Source organism: Gekko japonicus, unplaced genomic scaffold (assembly GCF_001447785.1).
Source record: "Gekko japonicus isolate JY-2015 unplaced genomic scaffold, Gekko_japonicus_V1.1 scaffold3310, whole genome shotgun sequence".
Taxonomy (NCBI): domain Eukaryota; kingdom Metazoa; phylum Chordata; class Lepidosauria; order Squamata; family Gekkonidae; genus Gekko; species Gekko japonicus.
The window spans coordinates 116,374-132,596 of record NW_015159806.1 but is presented as its reverse complement, the minus strand read 5'-3'; the positions used below and the strand labels follow the sequence as shown (position 1 = coordinate 132,596).

The window sequence follows — 16,223 nt, the reverse complement described above, 5'->3', positions numbered from 1 at the left end:
CCGGTAACACGGGCTCCTCATTATTGCTTGTGGATTGTCAACCCAAGCAGTGTGTTTGGTTTGGGCATGCATCTCAGAATTGTGGCTGGGCATGGTTTTTAAAACTCACAGGAGTCCAGACCGGGGGGTGGGATCCAGCACCACCCCTCCTCACAAACTAGCTTTTTTAAAAAGATCGTCTTTTATTAAATAATGGGTTGAAATATATACTCTGTCACCACTTCAGATGTATCTAGTTCTTTTTTGGCTTTCATTTGTTTGATCTTGATTTTTACATCAGTATATGTTCATTGATGGTTATTTCATTATTTTGGAATAATTTGAACCTTATTGCAGCAATTTCTTGTTCACTATTCTTGCTACTCCTATTTTGCTGTGCCCTTTGTTGTATTCTCTATCTGGTACCTTCTTGACATCTTTTCCCCCTGACTATACAGGTAACTCAGTCCCAAGAGCAGTAGGGTATGGCACTGGGTACCCTCTGCGGCCTCACAGCCAGCAGCAACCCAGTTTCCAGAGGGTTTGTACCTTCGTTGACAGGAAGTTAGGAGGGCCGCGGTTAGGAGGGAGCAAGAGGACTCTTGTAAAACCACTCTGCCCTGTTACAGGATCGGCATGATTCAGTGTTTATACAGCCATTTGTAATACACTTTAGATTAATTATTTGGAAAAGTCATCCTGCAGGTCCAAAAGAGAGCAATGAAAAAACGTTCCTCAAAAACGCACACAATAATTGTGACCCTTTTGTAATTTTGTGTGGCTGTTATTATTTGTTCTTTGAATTGTGAAGTCTGTTTCTGCTGGACCCACCCAGCGATGAGAGTGGCCGAATGTGCAGAGCTGTGCATACGCGAGAGCCAGTTTGGCGTAGTGGTCAGGAGCACGGACTCCAATCTGGGAGAACCGGATTTGATTCCCCCATGCCTCCACATGCAGCTGCTGGTGTGACCTTGGGTCAGTCACAGTTCTCTCAGAGCTGTTCTCTTAAGGGTGGTCCTCGAGAGAGCTCTCAGCCCCACCTATTTCACAGGGTGTCTGTTGTGGGGAGGGGAAGGGAAAGGAGTTTGTAAGCCACTCTGAGATTCCTTTGGACAGTGAAGGGCGGGGTATAAATCCAACCTCCTCCTTCTCCCACCCCCCCCCCCCACAGTTTGAATGGAACTTGCAGGAGGCGGAGCCCCTGGCACTGCTTGGTTCCTGCAGAACTTCCTTGAAGTTAATTTATACTGTGATTTTTAATGTGACTAATGGCTTTTTGTCCATGCCCAGTTCAGCTGTATAGTTTGCTGCTCCTCATCCTTAGATGCCATGATCTTCTGTTCAGCCACGAGGAAATGCATGGTTGTTTTCAGTTGTACATGTTGCTGCTTTCACCAAAATTTTGTGTTTCATAGGGGAGTTGACCAATGCTCCCTCTAAGCTGTGGAGTCTTGTGAGCAAAAGTTCTACTCAGTGAGCTACCGGCATTAAAGTTGTGAGCGAGTGATTTGGCTCCTGCAGAAATTGGTTTGCTCTGAAGCCATCCCTTCTTGAGTTAAGACAAAAATGTGTGAGCTGGAGGCTAAAAAACTGTGAGCTAGCTCACACTAACTCACTTTAGAGGGAACACTGGAGTTGACTGGATTCCTGGAGTCACAGTACAATCCTAGGTAGGATTCCCCCAGTGTAAACCCATTGATTTAGTGGGTTTCAGCTGGAGTAACTCTTCACAGGATCGTACTGTCAATCTCTCCCTTTCTGGTACGACTAAAGAGGGCGTAGGGCTGGTTGCAGTAGTGTATGCGGACCATTGTAGTTCTGTTTTCTTTGGCCAAACTCAGTTATGCAGAAGATAAACTATATCTATAGAGCTAAATATATAAGTAATGACTAATCCCGTCATATCCCCGCCCATAAGTAAACAACCCATGCCCTTATAACAGGAGGCTACAAAACAAATTGAAATTAGCAGGGGGAGGGGTATTTAGTCCGCTGCAATCAAAGTTGGTCGGGGGGGGGCGTGGGGCTGGGTTGTCACCATATCAGTATGCTGAAATGTCCCCTCTAAGCTGTGGAGTCGTGTGAGCAAAAATTCTACTTTGTGAGCTACTGGCACTAAAGTTGTGAGCGAATACTTTGGCTCCTGCATAAATTAGTTCGCTCTGGAGCCCTCCTTCCTGAGCCAAGACAAAAATGTGTGAGCCAGAGGCTAAAAAACTGTGAGCTAGCTCACACTAACTCAGCTTAGAGGGAACACTGCTGATGACACCCAGTTGTATCTGCTGATGGATGACTGGCTGGATGCCACCCCAGATGTTTTTGGCCAGGGTTTTGGAGGCCATCACTGGTTCGTTTAAGCAGAGTTGACTGAAACGGAATCCCTCAAAGACGGAGGTCCTGTGCTTGAGCCGTGGGGGTGGGGAGTTGGGAATCCAGCCTCCCAACCCTTGGCGGAGTATCATCGATGCCAGCGCCGATGATGAAGAGTCCGTACGTGAACTTGGATGCCTCGCTTTGAAGGGAGGCCCAATTCACAAATGTTGTCAGATCGGCGTTTTACCGTCTTCGGCTAGGTCAGTGCCCCACCCCCCCCCCCCCCCCGTGACTTGGTCACAGTGATCCACGCAACGCTGCCCTTGAAATTGACCTGGAAACTGCAGTGGGTGCAAAATGCAGTGGCGCGTATCCTCAGTGGGACACCCCAAAGAGCACCCATACGACCAGTGCTCCATCAGCTCCGTTGGCTTCCAATTGAGTACAGGATCACGTTCATGGTTATGGTGTTAACCTTTAAAGCCCTGAGCAGCAGTGTTCCCTCTAAGCTGAGTTGGTGTGAGCTAGCTCACAGCTTTTTAGCCTCCGGCTCACACATTTTTGTCTCAGCTCAGGAAGGAGGGCTCCAGAGCAAACTGATTTATGCAGGGGCCAAATCATCTGCTCACAACTTTAATGCCAGTGGCTCACCAAGTAGGATTTTTGCTCACAAGACTCCACAGCTTAGAGGGAGCATTGCTGAGCAGTACGGGACCCACCTATCTGCAGGACCGCCTTTCCCAGTATGTCCATCGAAGAGCCTGACGCTCTGCAGACCAACATCGGCTGGTGGGCCCCAGCCCAAAGGACATTTGCTTAGCCTCAACCAGAACCTTTTCAGCTCTGGCTCCAGCCCGGCGGAACACTCTCCTAGGTGAGGTCAGGGCCCTGCGGGACCGGTTACGGTTCCGACGGGCCTGCAAAATGGAGATGTCCCACCAGGCCTTTGTGTGAGGCAGTGGGCGTCTGAGGACATCAGCCTCCCCTCCTCTGCCTGGCATCATTTATTTGTTGGGTTGCGGCTGACCCACTTGCTCAGGTTTTGGATCCCATTGGAACACCCAGTCAGGTAGTTAATTCAGGGATTTTATGAACTGTATTCATTGCCATCTCGTTGTAGTAAATTTAATTAATTGTCCTACATTTTTTTTACAACTTTATTTCGGCTTGCATGACCAAAAGTCTTAAGCACACTTGTACACACTTATAAAAGTACCATTCATACATAAAAAGGAAAAAAACAAACAAACAAAAACAGTGAGATGCATTGTGCAAATATGAGTGTGTTACACTAAATGGGATCGTCAGACAGAGTAAATCCTCAAACAGGTACACAGAGCATAAAATCAGAAAGATTTGGACTTTCCCCTCCTTTTCCCTTTTTTTTTTGTTTGCCACCAGGGCCAGTAATGTGGCTACTGCTTTGGTAACTAAATTATCAACTTTATCAGATAAGAGAACAGAAGTTGACCAGGGCAGGGAGGGAAGCTTTCCTTTTATCAAGATGGGTATAATATACTTCTGCCTCTCCATATTCCAGTTGGGGCAAAGCTAGCAAAATATGATCCATCGTCTCCACCCTACCTTGATTACAATCGCATGTCCGTTCAGAGAATGCCATGAAAGCGGCCAAAGACTATGTTCGACGGGAACATATTCAATCTAGCCAATGTGAAGGCTCTACAAAGTGCTGGACTTTTAAGAGTGTAGTCCTACATTTTTAAAGGTTGGCATTATTGCATAATAACTGTTCGTGATCATGGCCGTAATCCGCCCTGAGCCCTGCTGTACGAGGGAGGGCGGACTGGAAATCAAGTAAATAAATGAAATACCCAAGAGTTTTGCAACAAGAAAGGCTGCGACGTTCCCTTCTTTCTGCCCCAGTCAGTCAGCCCTCTTCCATCTTGCTGGGCACCCTGTGGGCTCCCAAGGTCTCAGAATGGGAAGAGGAGGTGGGAGATCTGCTCTCTCAGTTAGAGCAGGGTCTGCCTCTTTCCTTCTTGGCCTGTTGTGGAGCCCACCTTTTATGGGGTGTGTAAACCCTGCTCTCTCATCTAAACCACCCAATCACCCTGCCCTCCTGGCTGCCCTCCAGGCAACCATACCTGCCGGTGGGTGAGGGATACTCCTCCCCATCCTGTCCCCTTCTGATTGGTTGCTCACCCTGCCACTTGCTGGCCTTCTGCTGGCTTCCCCAGGAGGTTGGCTGAACCTGGTCAACCTTCCTCCTGGCTAGGCCCCCCTTCGCCTTGACCCCACCCTTGCAAGGAGTTTGCTGCCAGTGGTGGCCCCAGAGTATCCAAGGCCTGCCGTCAACTAGATCCTCTAGAAGAAGAAGAAATTGGATTTATACCCCGCCCTTCACTACCCAAAGGTGTCTCAGAGCGGCTTACAAACTCCTTTCCCTTCCCCTCCCCACAACAGACACCCTGTGGTAGGTGGGGCTGAGAGAGCTCTTGACAGAAACTGCTCTTTTTCAAGGACAGCTCTTATCAGAACTACGGCTTGCCCAAGGTCATCCAGCCAGGTGCAAGTGGAGGAGTGGGGAATCAAACCCGGTTCTCCCAGGTTAGAGTCTGCACACTTAACCACTACACCATACTGGCTCGCTATAGGAGTTTTGTAGCAATTCCTATCAAGGAGTGTGCAAAAATAATAATAATCCAGTATCTGTATTTCCCAACATTCCCAAATCCCAATATTGGTATGGTATTGGGATATGGTAAATATTAGGATTGCCAAAAAAAATTCAACTCCATTATATCCTATAGGGACCATTATAGTCAATGGTACCGACAGGCTATAAGGAAGAATCGAGCTGGGGATATCTGGGACTGGGGTGTGTGTGTAAGGTACAGGCACCAAATTTTCAGCATAGCTGCTGGTGCCTCTCCTCAAAATACCCCCCAAGTTTAAAAAAGATTGGACCGGGGGTCCAGTTCTATGGGCCCCAGAGGTAGGTGCCCCCATCCTCCATTGTTTCCAGTGGAGGGAGAAAGGAACATTTAAAGGGAACATGGTCCCTTTAAATGCTTTTTGCAAGCTGCGACTGAACTCCAAAGGCATTTAAAGGGCTCACGGTCCCTTTAAAAGCTTTCTCCAAGTGGCAAGTTCACCCGGAAGGTGTTTAAAGGGACTGTGAGTTTTTAAAAAGCCTTCCAGGTGAACTCGCTGCAGAGTCGGGCAGCTTGGAGAAGGCATTTAAAGGGACTGCAATCCCTTTAAATGCCCTTTAAGTTTGGCTATCAAACAGCCCCTAAAATCCCAAATATGTTTGGGATTTTCAGGGCTTGGCCATTTTGGATAGCCATAATTGAGCCCCATTTGGTAACCACCTTAAAAGTACCAAAAAAATAAGGTATTTTCCGGGTATTTTTTGGCTCTGTTTATGCCAATTGCACATTCCTGTGCAGCTCTCATTCTCCCTCTGTTCATCTTTTGCCTCTGTGGTTGAAATTGGCAGAGTCGGCAAAGCATCACCCTTCGCAGAGCCATATTTGGCCTGCTAAGATGGTGTTGCTTAGGGGAAATTGCCTGGGAGGAGACTTGGGTCTCTGTTAAAGAATTCTTTAATCCTGTAAATAGCTGCAAATGTCTGAATTTGTACTTTTTGCACTGAAATGCTGGAGGAAAAGGCTCTGACTGAAAGGTGCTTGAGGCCCAAAGGAAAACTTGAGAATTTATTTCTGATAAACCTGATCAATAATTTTTTTAAAATACTATTCGGTGCCGGTGTCAGGTCGAACAGCGAGTAATTTTTGAGGAATCCTTTCTGCCTTGAGATGCCTGGCCAAAATCCAGACGGTTGTTTCTTGGTATTTGTTAGACTTCTTTGTTAGCGCTAAATTACAGACACAAGTTTGACAGCTGTTGAATAGCACTTTTCAAGGATGTTTTTTGTTAGACGGCCCCAATAAACAGTTCACATGAGCAGTAAAAGATGAAGGAAATTGCTTGTTTTATTTAAGAGCATGCCACTCTGACATTTAAGAGAGTAAAAGACTCCCTCCTGCACTGGGCATTTTAATGTGTTGTGATAGCTTAATTGCCTTGTGTTCATTTTTTTAACAAGACAACTCCACTCTTTTATGTAGAATTAGTAGGCCAAGCTACGAATTTGACTAGGAACAAATATTCATTTATGTCTAGTTTTCGTCTGGGCTTGGTTTTCTCATAAAGTAAGCCCGGGGAAAAAAATCACGTGTTGTCAGCTCTGTGGCTAGTAGTAATCAACTTGCAGACCTTTGGTAGGATAACTCTTCTTCCACTACTTGTGTGTGGCTCATTTTCCTTCCTGTAATGCGTATCTCTGAGAGATCCAGAATAAAGCAGGGACCCAGTGGAACCTTTAAGATTAACACAGTTATTCCAGCCTAAGATCACAAATCAGAGCTCACTTCATCAGATGCGTTGGAGTATAAATCCGTGAGGCTAATTTTTTTCAAAGAGCTCTTGTTTCATGTAAAGCAAACCAAAAACATTCTAGTCCTATGTTTGCTGAATAAAGGTGAAAGTTGTCATGATGGAACTTTGAAGATAAAGGAATCTGAAGTCAAGTATAAAGCTTTATGCATTGTGCTACTGTGGGTAGAAACATTTCCTTGTGGCTACTCCTTTTATAGAGCAGAAAATCTTACCGCAGCCAGCCAATCGCACCCCCTGCGATAGCCAGCAGGCTTGGAATGGCCAGCATGCTGTAATCTGATTGGCAGCCAATTTATACAGTAGCAGCAGTCAAAAGAGGGGAAAAGCACATCTGAGTAATCTTGACATTGATCACAAGTCTCCCCAGGTTTCCATTTCTAGTTGGAAGTATTTATATTACTGCAGCATTCTGGGGGGGACTGCATGATGACCTGTGGCGAAACATCCCAAATAAAATATTTTGGCTTTCGGAACTCCATCAACAAGGCCGTCGATCATCTTATTTGGTCTGCAAAATTCACCCAGTTGAGAGGAAATTTTTCTGACCTTTCTAGCGTGCCTTCAGCTCTTTCATGAAATCTCTTGAGTAAACACAATCACGGCTGATGTTGTATAACAGGCGTAAATTGACATCTTACTATGATTTCTGTTCCACCCTTGAAATAGTCTACATTGGGGGATTAGGGTTGCCAAGTGAAAAAATTGCCGCAGCAGGGGACTCCCGGCTTGCGGCTTGAGTGCCGCATGCACGTCACCAGGAAGTGACGTGACGACGACGGGCACGCTGGGGGCGGGGCCACGACTGTCCGAGGGAAAACCATAGAGTTTTCCCTCAGATGGTCATGGCCCCGCCCCCAGCATGCCCGGTGGCGTCACGTCACTTCCTGGTGACGTGCACTTGGGGGTGGGGGTTCCTCCGGGGCCCGATCTGCCGCTGGCGGGGAACGGGCCTCTGGGGCGGGTGTTTCCCCGCCCCCCGGGGGGACTTGGCAAGCCTATGGGGGATGGAGCAGGGGAGAGTCCTACCTTTCCATGACAACATGAAATCAAACCCAAGTGTGTCTCAGGGAAGCCCTTTAGAAGCATTTTCACACAGTGGTGCGACCTGCGTCTGTTGTACACATCATTCAGGATACCCAGTTCCCAGGGGCTACGGACAAGGCTCTTCTGCATACTGATCCACTGATGCCGCCCCTAAAATTGATAACAGGAGCGGTGGAAATGGCACAGGATGCACGGAACAAGGAGCCATGGACACCAAGCCGTGTTTGCCGCAACAACCCTCTTTTTGCCAAAGCTTGAGCCCAGTGACACCTTTAAGACCAACAAAGTTTAATTCTGGGTGTAGACTTTCGTGTGCACACACACTAGGGTTGCCAAGTCGTACCTTATCCTGAAGCGGGGGACTCCCGTGTTGATCCTGGAGCATAGAGTTTTCCCTCAGATGACCATGGCCCCACCCCCAGCATGCCCGGCGTGGTCGCATCACTTCCTGGTGACGTGCACGTCGAGGTGGAGATCCGGCGGCGGTGGGGAACGGGCCTCTGGTGTGGGGGTTTCCCCGCCCCCCCAGGGGGACTTGGCAAGCCTAGCACACACATTTCTTTCCAGGCACTCATTTCCAGTATTCCGTATTATTATAAGTTAGGGGAATGTGTAAAAAAACAGCAATTACAATATTTTGTTCCCTTTTTCTTTTATTTTTTTTTTGGTTTGTAGGGAAGGTCTGTTTCGTTAACGGCCTTTTATCGGACGGCAAGGAACGTCATGAACATGTGCTTCAGCAAGGAGCCCACGGCAGCTGAACTAGAGGTGAGGGGTCCCCTGAAATTAGGGAAGGTCTTTACATTGGCTAACGAAAACTGTTTCCTTGTACAAATGAAGAGATCCGACCATCTGTTGCTCTGATGTTCCCTCTAAGCTGTGGAGTCTCGTGAGCAAAAATTCTACTTGGTGAGCTCCTGGCATTAAAGTTGTGAGCGAGTGATTTGGCTGTTGCATGAATTGGTTTGCTCTGGAGCCCTCCTTCCTGAGCTAAGGCAAAAATGTGTGAGCCGGAGGCTAAAAAACTGTGAGCTGGCTCACACTAACTCAGCTTAGAGGGAACACTGGCTCTAACGTGGGGGGGGGGCTAGCTGACTGCACCTTTTCTCAGATCTAGAATATCATTTTTGAGATGGTGTGACCAGAACTATACACAGTATTCCAAATGCACTAGCACGATATATAGGTTTTTTCAATCCATGTCTTAATAATCATAGAACCATAGAGTTGGAAGGGTCCTCAAGGGTCATCTAGTCCAACCCCCTGCACAGTGCAGGACATTCGCTAATACCCCCCCCCCCTACACACACATCCCCTGTGACCCTGTTCCATGCCTAGAAGATGGCAAAAAAATCCTCCAGGATCCCTGGCCAAAAATGGCCTGGAGAAAATTACTTCCTGATGCCAAAGTGGCGAACAGCATTTTCCTGGGCATGTAAGAAAGGGCCAGATGAACTAAGCACTAATGCGACCCTTCCTGCCCTCCCTCTCATGATCTGCCTAACTTCACAGAATCGGCATTGCTGTCAGATGGCCATCTAGCCTCTGCTTAAAAACCTCCAAAGAAGGAGAGCCCCGCTCTGTCAGGAAGTTCTTCCTGATGTTTCGCCAAAAACTCTTCTGATTTAATTTCAACCTGTTGGTTCTGGTATGACCTTCTGGGGCAACAGAAACCAGCTCTGTACTTTCCTCTGTATGGCAGCCCTTCAAGTACTTATCACCTCTCAGTTGTCTCCTCTCCAGGCTAAACACACCAAGCTCCTTCCACCTTTCCTCTTAGGACTTGGTCTCCAAACCCCTCGCCATCTTCATTGCCCTCCTCTGGACACGTTCCAGCTTCTCTGTATCCTCCTTAAATTGTGGTGCCCAAAACTGAACACTACTCTAGGTGACGTCTAACTCCTGCAGAGTAAAGCGATACCATCACTTTGCGTGATCTGGACACTATACTTCTGTTGATACAGACCAAAATCGCATTTGCCTTTTTAGCTACCGCATCACACCGCTGACTCATGTTCAGTGTATGGTCTACTGAGACCCCTAGATCCTGTTCGCACATACTACTGCTAAGACAAGTCTCCCCCAACCTATAATTACGCATTTGATTTTTCCTACCTAAATGCAGAACTTTACATTTATCCCCACTGAAATTCACTTTGTTTGTTTTTAGCCCAGTCATCCTTCGTATAGAGTTTGCTTTGTCACTGCCATACACCTTACCTAGATGGCGTTTGGATTTCATTATGTTTATTTTAAAATGTTTCTGCTCCACACTTCTCTCGCTTCCAGTAAGTCACCAACAACCAGCAAAACAGTATAATAAAAAAAATTCTAATACAAATAATCATACATTCAACAAGTCTGGGGCGGGATAAGTCTGAGCCCTTTCCTCCGGGGCACAGAAGCGTGTGGAACTGAGGAGCCGCGGTTGGGACACTTTCCCCTGGAAGCAGCAGCAGCACACTGCAAAGGCATCTGGAAGGGAAGGCAGAGCCACTGGAAGTTTCTGTCGACGTGTAAAAAATCAGGATTAAATCCGGAGGAGTTAGCAGTCTGTCGCTGCAAAATAGTAAAAAACCCAGTAGCACCTTTAAGACCGACAATCTGACGAAGAGAGCTGTGTTTTCTCGAAAGCTTATGCTACAATAAACGGCTATTTCTGGGCAGGAACGCACAGGAACGGAGTTCTGGCTAGCTTCAGAGTTGGCCACGCCCACTACAGCCAAAACCTCTGCGTGCGTGGCTACAGAGGGAAGGCCTGGAGAGTGACCCCCCAGTGACTCCAAGACGGGCGGGCCAGGGGGGGCTGGAAGGATCGGGGAGGTATTCCCTGGCCTGTACAAGGGCCAGCTGCGGGGCATCCGGGCAAGCGGGGCGCTTCCCTCCAAAGGCTGGCTTGCCCAGGCTCCCCGCAGCCACGCTGTCAGTGGTGTGGCCTAATATGCTAATGAGTTTCTGCTGTTGGGTGTGGTCTATTATGCTAATGAGTTCCTGTTGGGCTTTTTCTACAAAGAAAGCCCTGACAATAAAGTTCGTCGGTCTTAAAGGTGCTACTGGGCTTTTTACTAAAAAAAACTAGGATTGTTTTTGCCCGTAGCTTGTGAGGAATCTCGTTTACCCTTTTGCTGCCCTTTTGCCAGTTCTGACAGATCCTTTTTGGACCTCTTTGCTTTTTGGGAATTCACTATCCTGAATAGCAACGTTGGTGTCATCTGCAGACTTGGCCACTTCACTGCTGCTTGCCCTCGACTCGGGATCGTTTATGAAACGGGTAAATAGCGCCAGTCCCCCAAGACACCCTGGTCGAGAGCTTTGCTGCTTCATTGTGAAACTGGCCGTTCCTTCTTCCTGTTTCTTCACTCAGTTCCCCAACCTGTGGGTCCAAACCCAAAGTGGATGGTGAAGCCTTTGAAAGCAGCTTTTGCGTTTTTATTGTGTGTGCATTGTGATTTGTGCATTAGGTGGGTCACCATACTAGGTGAATTGGGACTTATGGTTCCCCGTACTTAAAAGACGGGGAGCCACTGCTTGAACCCGTCATCTTATCACATGACTGCAAAGTTTACTCAGGAGGCTTTGGCGAGGAACTCTGTGAAAAGCTCTTTGGAGGTCCAAGTATATAACTTTTACCCCAATCTAGAGGTTTGTTGATACTCCTTAATAATTTTAAATGCTGAAGTTGGTTTTTAATTACGCATATTTCCCCCAAAACCTTGTAATAACTAACAGTGCCAAATAGAAACAGCTTATTATACGTCCAAGGAACTGGGTTATAAAAATAAAAGTATTCCCTAGTTACTTTTCTAAATGAATTTTGCTACATTCCTTTATTATGGTTTTTGAAGTTCTGGGCACGGAGTTTTGAAAGAAAGGGCTTAGAACAGTGCTAAGGAAATTATATTTGGCTTCGGAATGGGAGGAAATACTTGAGAGATTGTATTCAGCCCTAATAAAAATGGTTAACCCGTTCTCCTTTTTTTCCTTTTCCTTTTTGCTATAGCAAGAGTATTGGAGGCTAGTGGAACAGAAGGATTGCCACGTAGCAGTGCACTGTGGGAAAGTAGATACCAACACCCACGGGAGTGGTTTTCCTGTGGGGAAATCGGAACCGTTCTCAAGGTAAGGTTTGGTAGTGTCAGCCCCATAACTAGGGATTTGGGGGGGAGGGGGCCTCGTGGGGGCTCAGCTAATTAAATCAATCACATTAATTCAATTTGGGACTGGCCCGGGAGAGAGGGGCCCCGGAAGAAATGCTAGGGGGCCGTGCCCTGCAGGCCCCGCGTTAGCTCCGGGCCGGGGTAGCGTTAATTAGATCTGTGCTGAATGTTGACATCCACTCCACTCAATAAAGCCAGGGTTCCCCCAACCTTTTTGAGCCTGCAGGCATCTTTGGAATTCTGACACAGGGTGGTGCAGGCAGCCCCGAAATGGCTACCGCAGGAGGCGGAGCCAGCCACAAAATGGATGCCGCAGCTTACCTTCAGTCATACACTGAAGATGCTTATACTGTGGTGACAGCTGCAGCCAAAGAAACATTTTTTTAAAAAAAAAATCCGCATAGCCGATTAAATCTCCAGTGGCCAATCAGAAGGGTTGCTGGGCAAAAGCTCCACCTGGTCCCGCCCACTTTCTAAAGACACTTGGCGGGCACCGGGAAATGTGTCGGCAGATGCCATGGTGCCCAGAGGCACCACATACAGCAATAAGTTGGATTCTTCGGTCTGTTGTTCTGGAAACAAGGGGCACTCCGGTGTGTCCGGGACTGCGGTAGTACGACGGCGTAGAGGAGGAACAGCTCCGCAAGCAGAGCTCCGTCCGCAGACCATTGGTGGCTAGCTGATCTACTAAGATACCGTTTACAAGCCACTGTCTTATGTAGCTTCACATTGACTTGGTTCCTACTTAACCAACAAATCACAGTAAGGGGAAGGGAACAGGCAAGCCTAGCACGTTGTTTGGAGGATCAGGAACGTGACGTCTGACCTGACCCACTGGCGACTGACTGTGCTAGTTTAAGAACATAAGAACATAAGAGACGCCAATGTTGGATCAGGCCAAAGGCCCATCCAGTCCAACACTCTGTGTCACACAGTGGCCAGAAATACCAGTGCCATCAGGAGGTCCAGCAGTGGGGCCAGGACATTAGAAGCCCTCCCACTGTTGACCCCCCCCCCAAGCACCAAGAAGACAGAGCATCACTTGCCCCAGAGCCCCTAGCTATACCTTGTGGCTAATAGCCACTGATGGACCTCTGCTCCATATGCTTATCTAATTCCCTTTTGAAGCCGTCCATGCTTGTAGCACCCACCACTTCCTGTGGCAGTGAATTCCATGTGTTAATCACTCTTTGGGTGAAGAAGTACTTCCTTTTATCCGTTCTAACCCGACCGCTCAGCAATTTCATGGAGTGCCCACGGGTTCTTGTATTGTGAGAAAGGGAGAAAAGTACCTCTTTCTTTACCTGCTCTTTCCCATGCATAATCTTATAAACCTCGATCATGTCACCCCTCAGTCGTCTTTTCTCCAAGCTAAAGAGCCCTAAGCGCTTTAACCTTTCCTCATAGGGAAAGTGTTCCAACCCTTTTATCATTCGAGTTGCCCTTTTCTGCACTTTTTCCAAAGCTATAATATCCTTTTTAAGGTGTGGTGACCAGAACTGCACACAGTATTCCAAATGAGGTCGCACCATTGATTTATATAGGGGCGTTATGATATGGGCTGATCTGTTTTCAATACCCTTCCAACACGGTGACCCGCCTGTGTATTTGTAGTTGTTGATTATGCTCATTAGCACCCCTGACTTAGAAGCGCGTTATGTATCAGCACAAACTCTCTTCCTAGAATTGAACGATTTCACATTTCACACACTGCGATCGTACCTTATTGCAGACAAGCAATTAAAGAAACCCAACACCCTGAGTTCCATGGTATGAGGAGCGGCTTTTTAAGGAAGCACAAGCCTGGGGTTCTAATTCATTTTTGCATCCTTTGTGGACTCCCACACTAGGAAATGTGCATGCATTTGCCAGCCATGGAGATTTCTGGAACCCACATGGACATGTCGTCCCCCCCCCCACTCCCCGATCTCCCTTTGCTAACACAAGTGGACTTTGGGCAAGGCCTTTTTGATCCCATATGCCCCCCCCCCCTTTCCCATGCTTTAGTTCCACGTGCACTTAAATCTTCTGCACATATTCCCGAGGCAGGGACCGTGGAGTGGTGGAGTATTGTACTGGCTCGGCCAAGGTTCCAATAAATTGGGTGGAGGGTTGTTTGTTTTAGTGACTTGGCCACAACCTGGTTTGTGGGAAAACAGATTGCTAATAACCATGCGGCAGAGGCTTACAGGCCTAATCCATGGCAGCTGGGGCCCTATGAAGACAGTCAGCACCTGCCAAAATTTCTTCTTCTCCGCACAGTTATTGGAGAACCAGAGTTACTGTCAGATTGGCGAATGTCTGGGCTAGTGAATTATCGCTTCTATTTATTTTGCAAGTAAACACACACAGAGAGAGTTAATAGAATGATGTGGGGCATTGCACAGATGTTTCATATGGTATCAGTACAAAATATAATACTCTCGATATGTATACAGCAATGCTCCCTCTAAGCTGTGGAGTCTTGTGAGCAAAAATTTCACTTTGTGAGCTCCTGGCATTAAAGTTGTGAGCGAGCGATTTGGCGACTGCTCTGGAGCCATCCTTCCTGAGCGAAGTCAAAAATGAGCGAGCCGGAGGCTAGAAATCTGTGAGCCAGCTCACACTAACTCAGCTTAGAGGGAACACTGGTATACAGTCGTTTTAGCATAATTTAAACACTGATGAAATTGATCAGACAGTCTGAGTGCCGGACAGTCATCTATCCCTCCGACCCCCCAAATCTCCTGTCATTGGAAGATGGGAACAGAGTTACTGGGGGAACTGGGTAGAATAGTCCTGCACACGTTTCTCTGCCAGAAAAAAGGCTGGAGGAAAACTATTTGTTCTTGAATGAGAGCTTAAAAAATTCAGGGAATAAGTCTGGCCCGGGCAGCCCGGGCAAGCCCAATCTCATCAGATCTTGGAGGCTAAGCAGGGTCGACTCTGGCAAGTCCTTTGATGGGAGACCTCCTTGGAATACCAGCAGTCGGGAGGCGGGGGCAGGCTTTCTTCAGCCACCTCTCTGAATATCCTCCAGGCCCCCCAGTAGGGGTCCGTCACCAGAGGTCGCCATGACTTCCAGGTGCACTCACTCACTCACACACGCAAACAAAAGTAAAGAAAAATCCAGGTAAGAAGTGTGAAATATCCCTAAGGAGGCCTTCCTCTGCTTTGGTTCCAGTCTTGTCCAGCAATCTGGAATCTCCCCCACACACACACACACACACAAGACGAGACATAAGTGGCAGCTAATTTCGGTGTTCTAATGTTTGCTTGTTCTGATCTGTATCCCCGAATTTCCACAGGCATGGATGGAACCTGACAGTCCTTCCTAATAACACGGGATCCATCCTGCGACATCTTGGTGCTGTGCCTGGTAAGGCCATCGATGTCCTCCCCGTTTTTACGGACGCCCCTCTCCGTTGTGAAATGCAAACAGGGTGTTGAATAAGTCATATTTTTGCCGATTCCCTGGAGCCTGGCCTATATCTGTATATCTATATCCGCTGTTTAAAAATCAATTAATATTCAATAAGCTTCACATCACGGCGGTATTTATTGTAATCCTTTTTTTTTTATGACTCCGTTGCCCCTTGCCCCTTCAGTCCGTTCAGCACATATGGGCACCCTTCATCCCGAGAGAGGCCCGTTTTTGCCCATCGCAGCCAAAATGCAAACAACACAGCCCAGTCGTCTTGTCTTGCGGCAGAAATGAAGGGGAATGGAGAGGCAGATGGTCAAGTGTGGAGTCCATCAGGGCAAATACGTCAGGGCATTTATTTCTCCCAGTAGTTGTCATTATTCAATATGCTAATGTTTAGTGTCAATATGGTGAATGATCAGCACATGTAACTTCATTATTTGTGGAGAGTAACATCATGCTGATAAATGTGCAGAATTTTCTGCAGTTCTTCATTAAGGCTCTTTGGCGATGAGTCAGTGGCTGGTGGAGACAATTTTTTTTGTTTTGTTTTTTAAGATAGTTCACAGTTGGGTGATAGAACTATTGCTGCCCATGGTCTATATGGTCATCTCTTTTGTCACACTGTCAGATCGGTTTTGTAGATCCCCCCCCCCCATCATTACAGACAGTACTTAAGGTCCGTATTCATGCCCTAGGTAACAAAGCCACGGCGAACTCTCTGGGTCAAAAAAAAAGACCCAGTACAACTCTCTGTGTCACACAGTGGCCAAAAATACCAGGTGCCATCAGGAGGTCCAACAGTGGGGCCAGGGCACTAGAAGCCCTCCCATTGTTGCCCCCGCAAGCACCAAGAATACAGAGCATCCCTTGCCCCAGCCTTAGAGTTCCTATCTATACCT

The 16,223-nt window shown here is 47.5% G+C and overlaps 1 protein-coding gene across 1 annotated transcript in view; it reads left to right on the top strand.

Annotated features, from left to right (window-relative positions):
* Positions 1-16,223, top strand: part of LOC107107294 (protein Jumonji-like) — a 62,023-nt gene that overhangs the window by 25,937 nt on the left and 19,863 nt on the right. Inside the window, 3 exon segments of the mRNA XM_015407577.1 lie at positions 8,437-8,529; positions 11,762-11,880; positions 15,206-15,276. Coding sequence (XP_015263063.1) covers positions 8,437-8,529; positions 11,762-11,880; positions 15,206-15,276 — 283 coding nt within the window.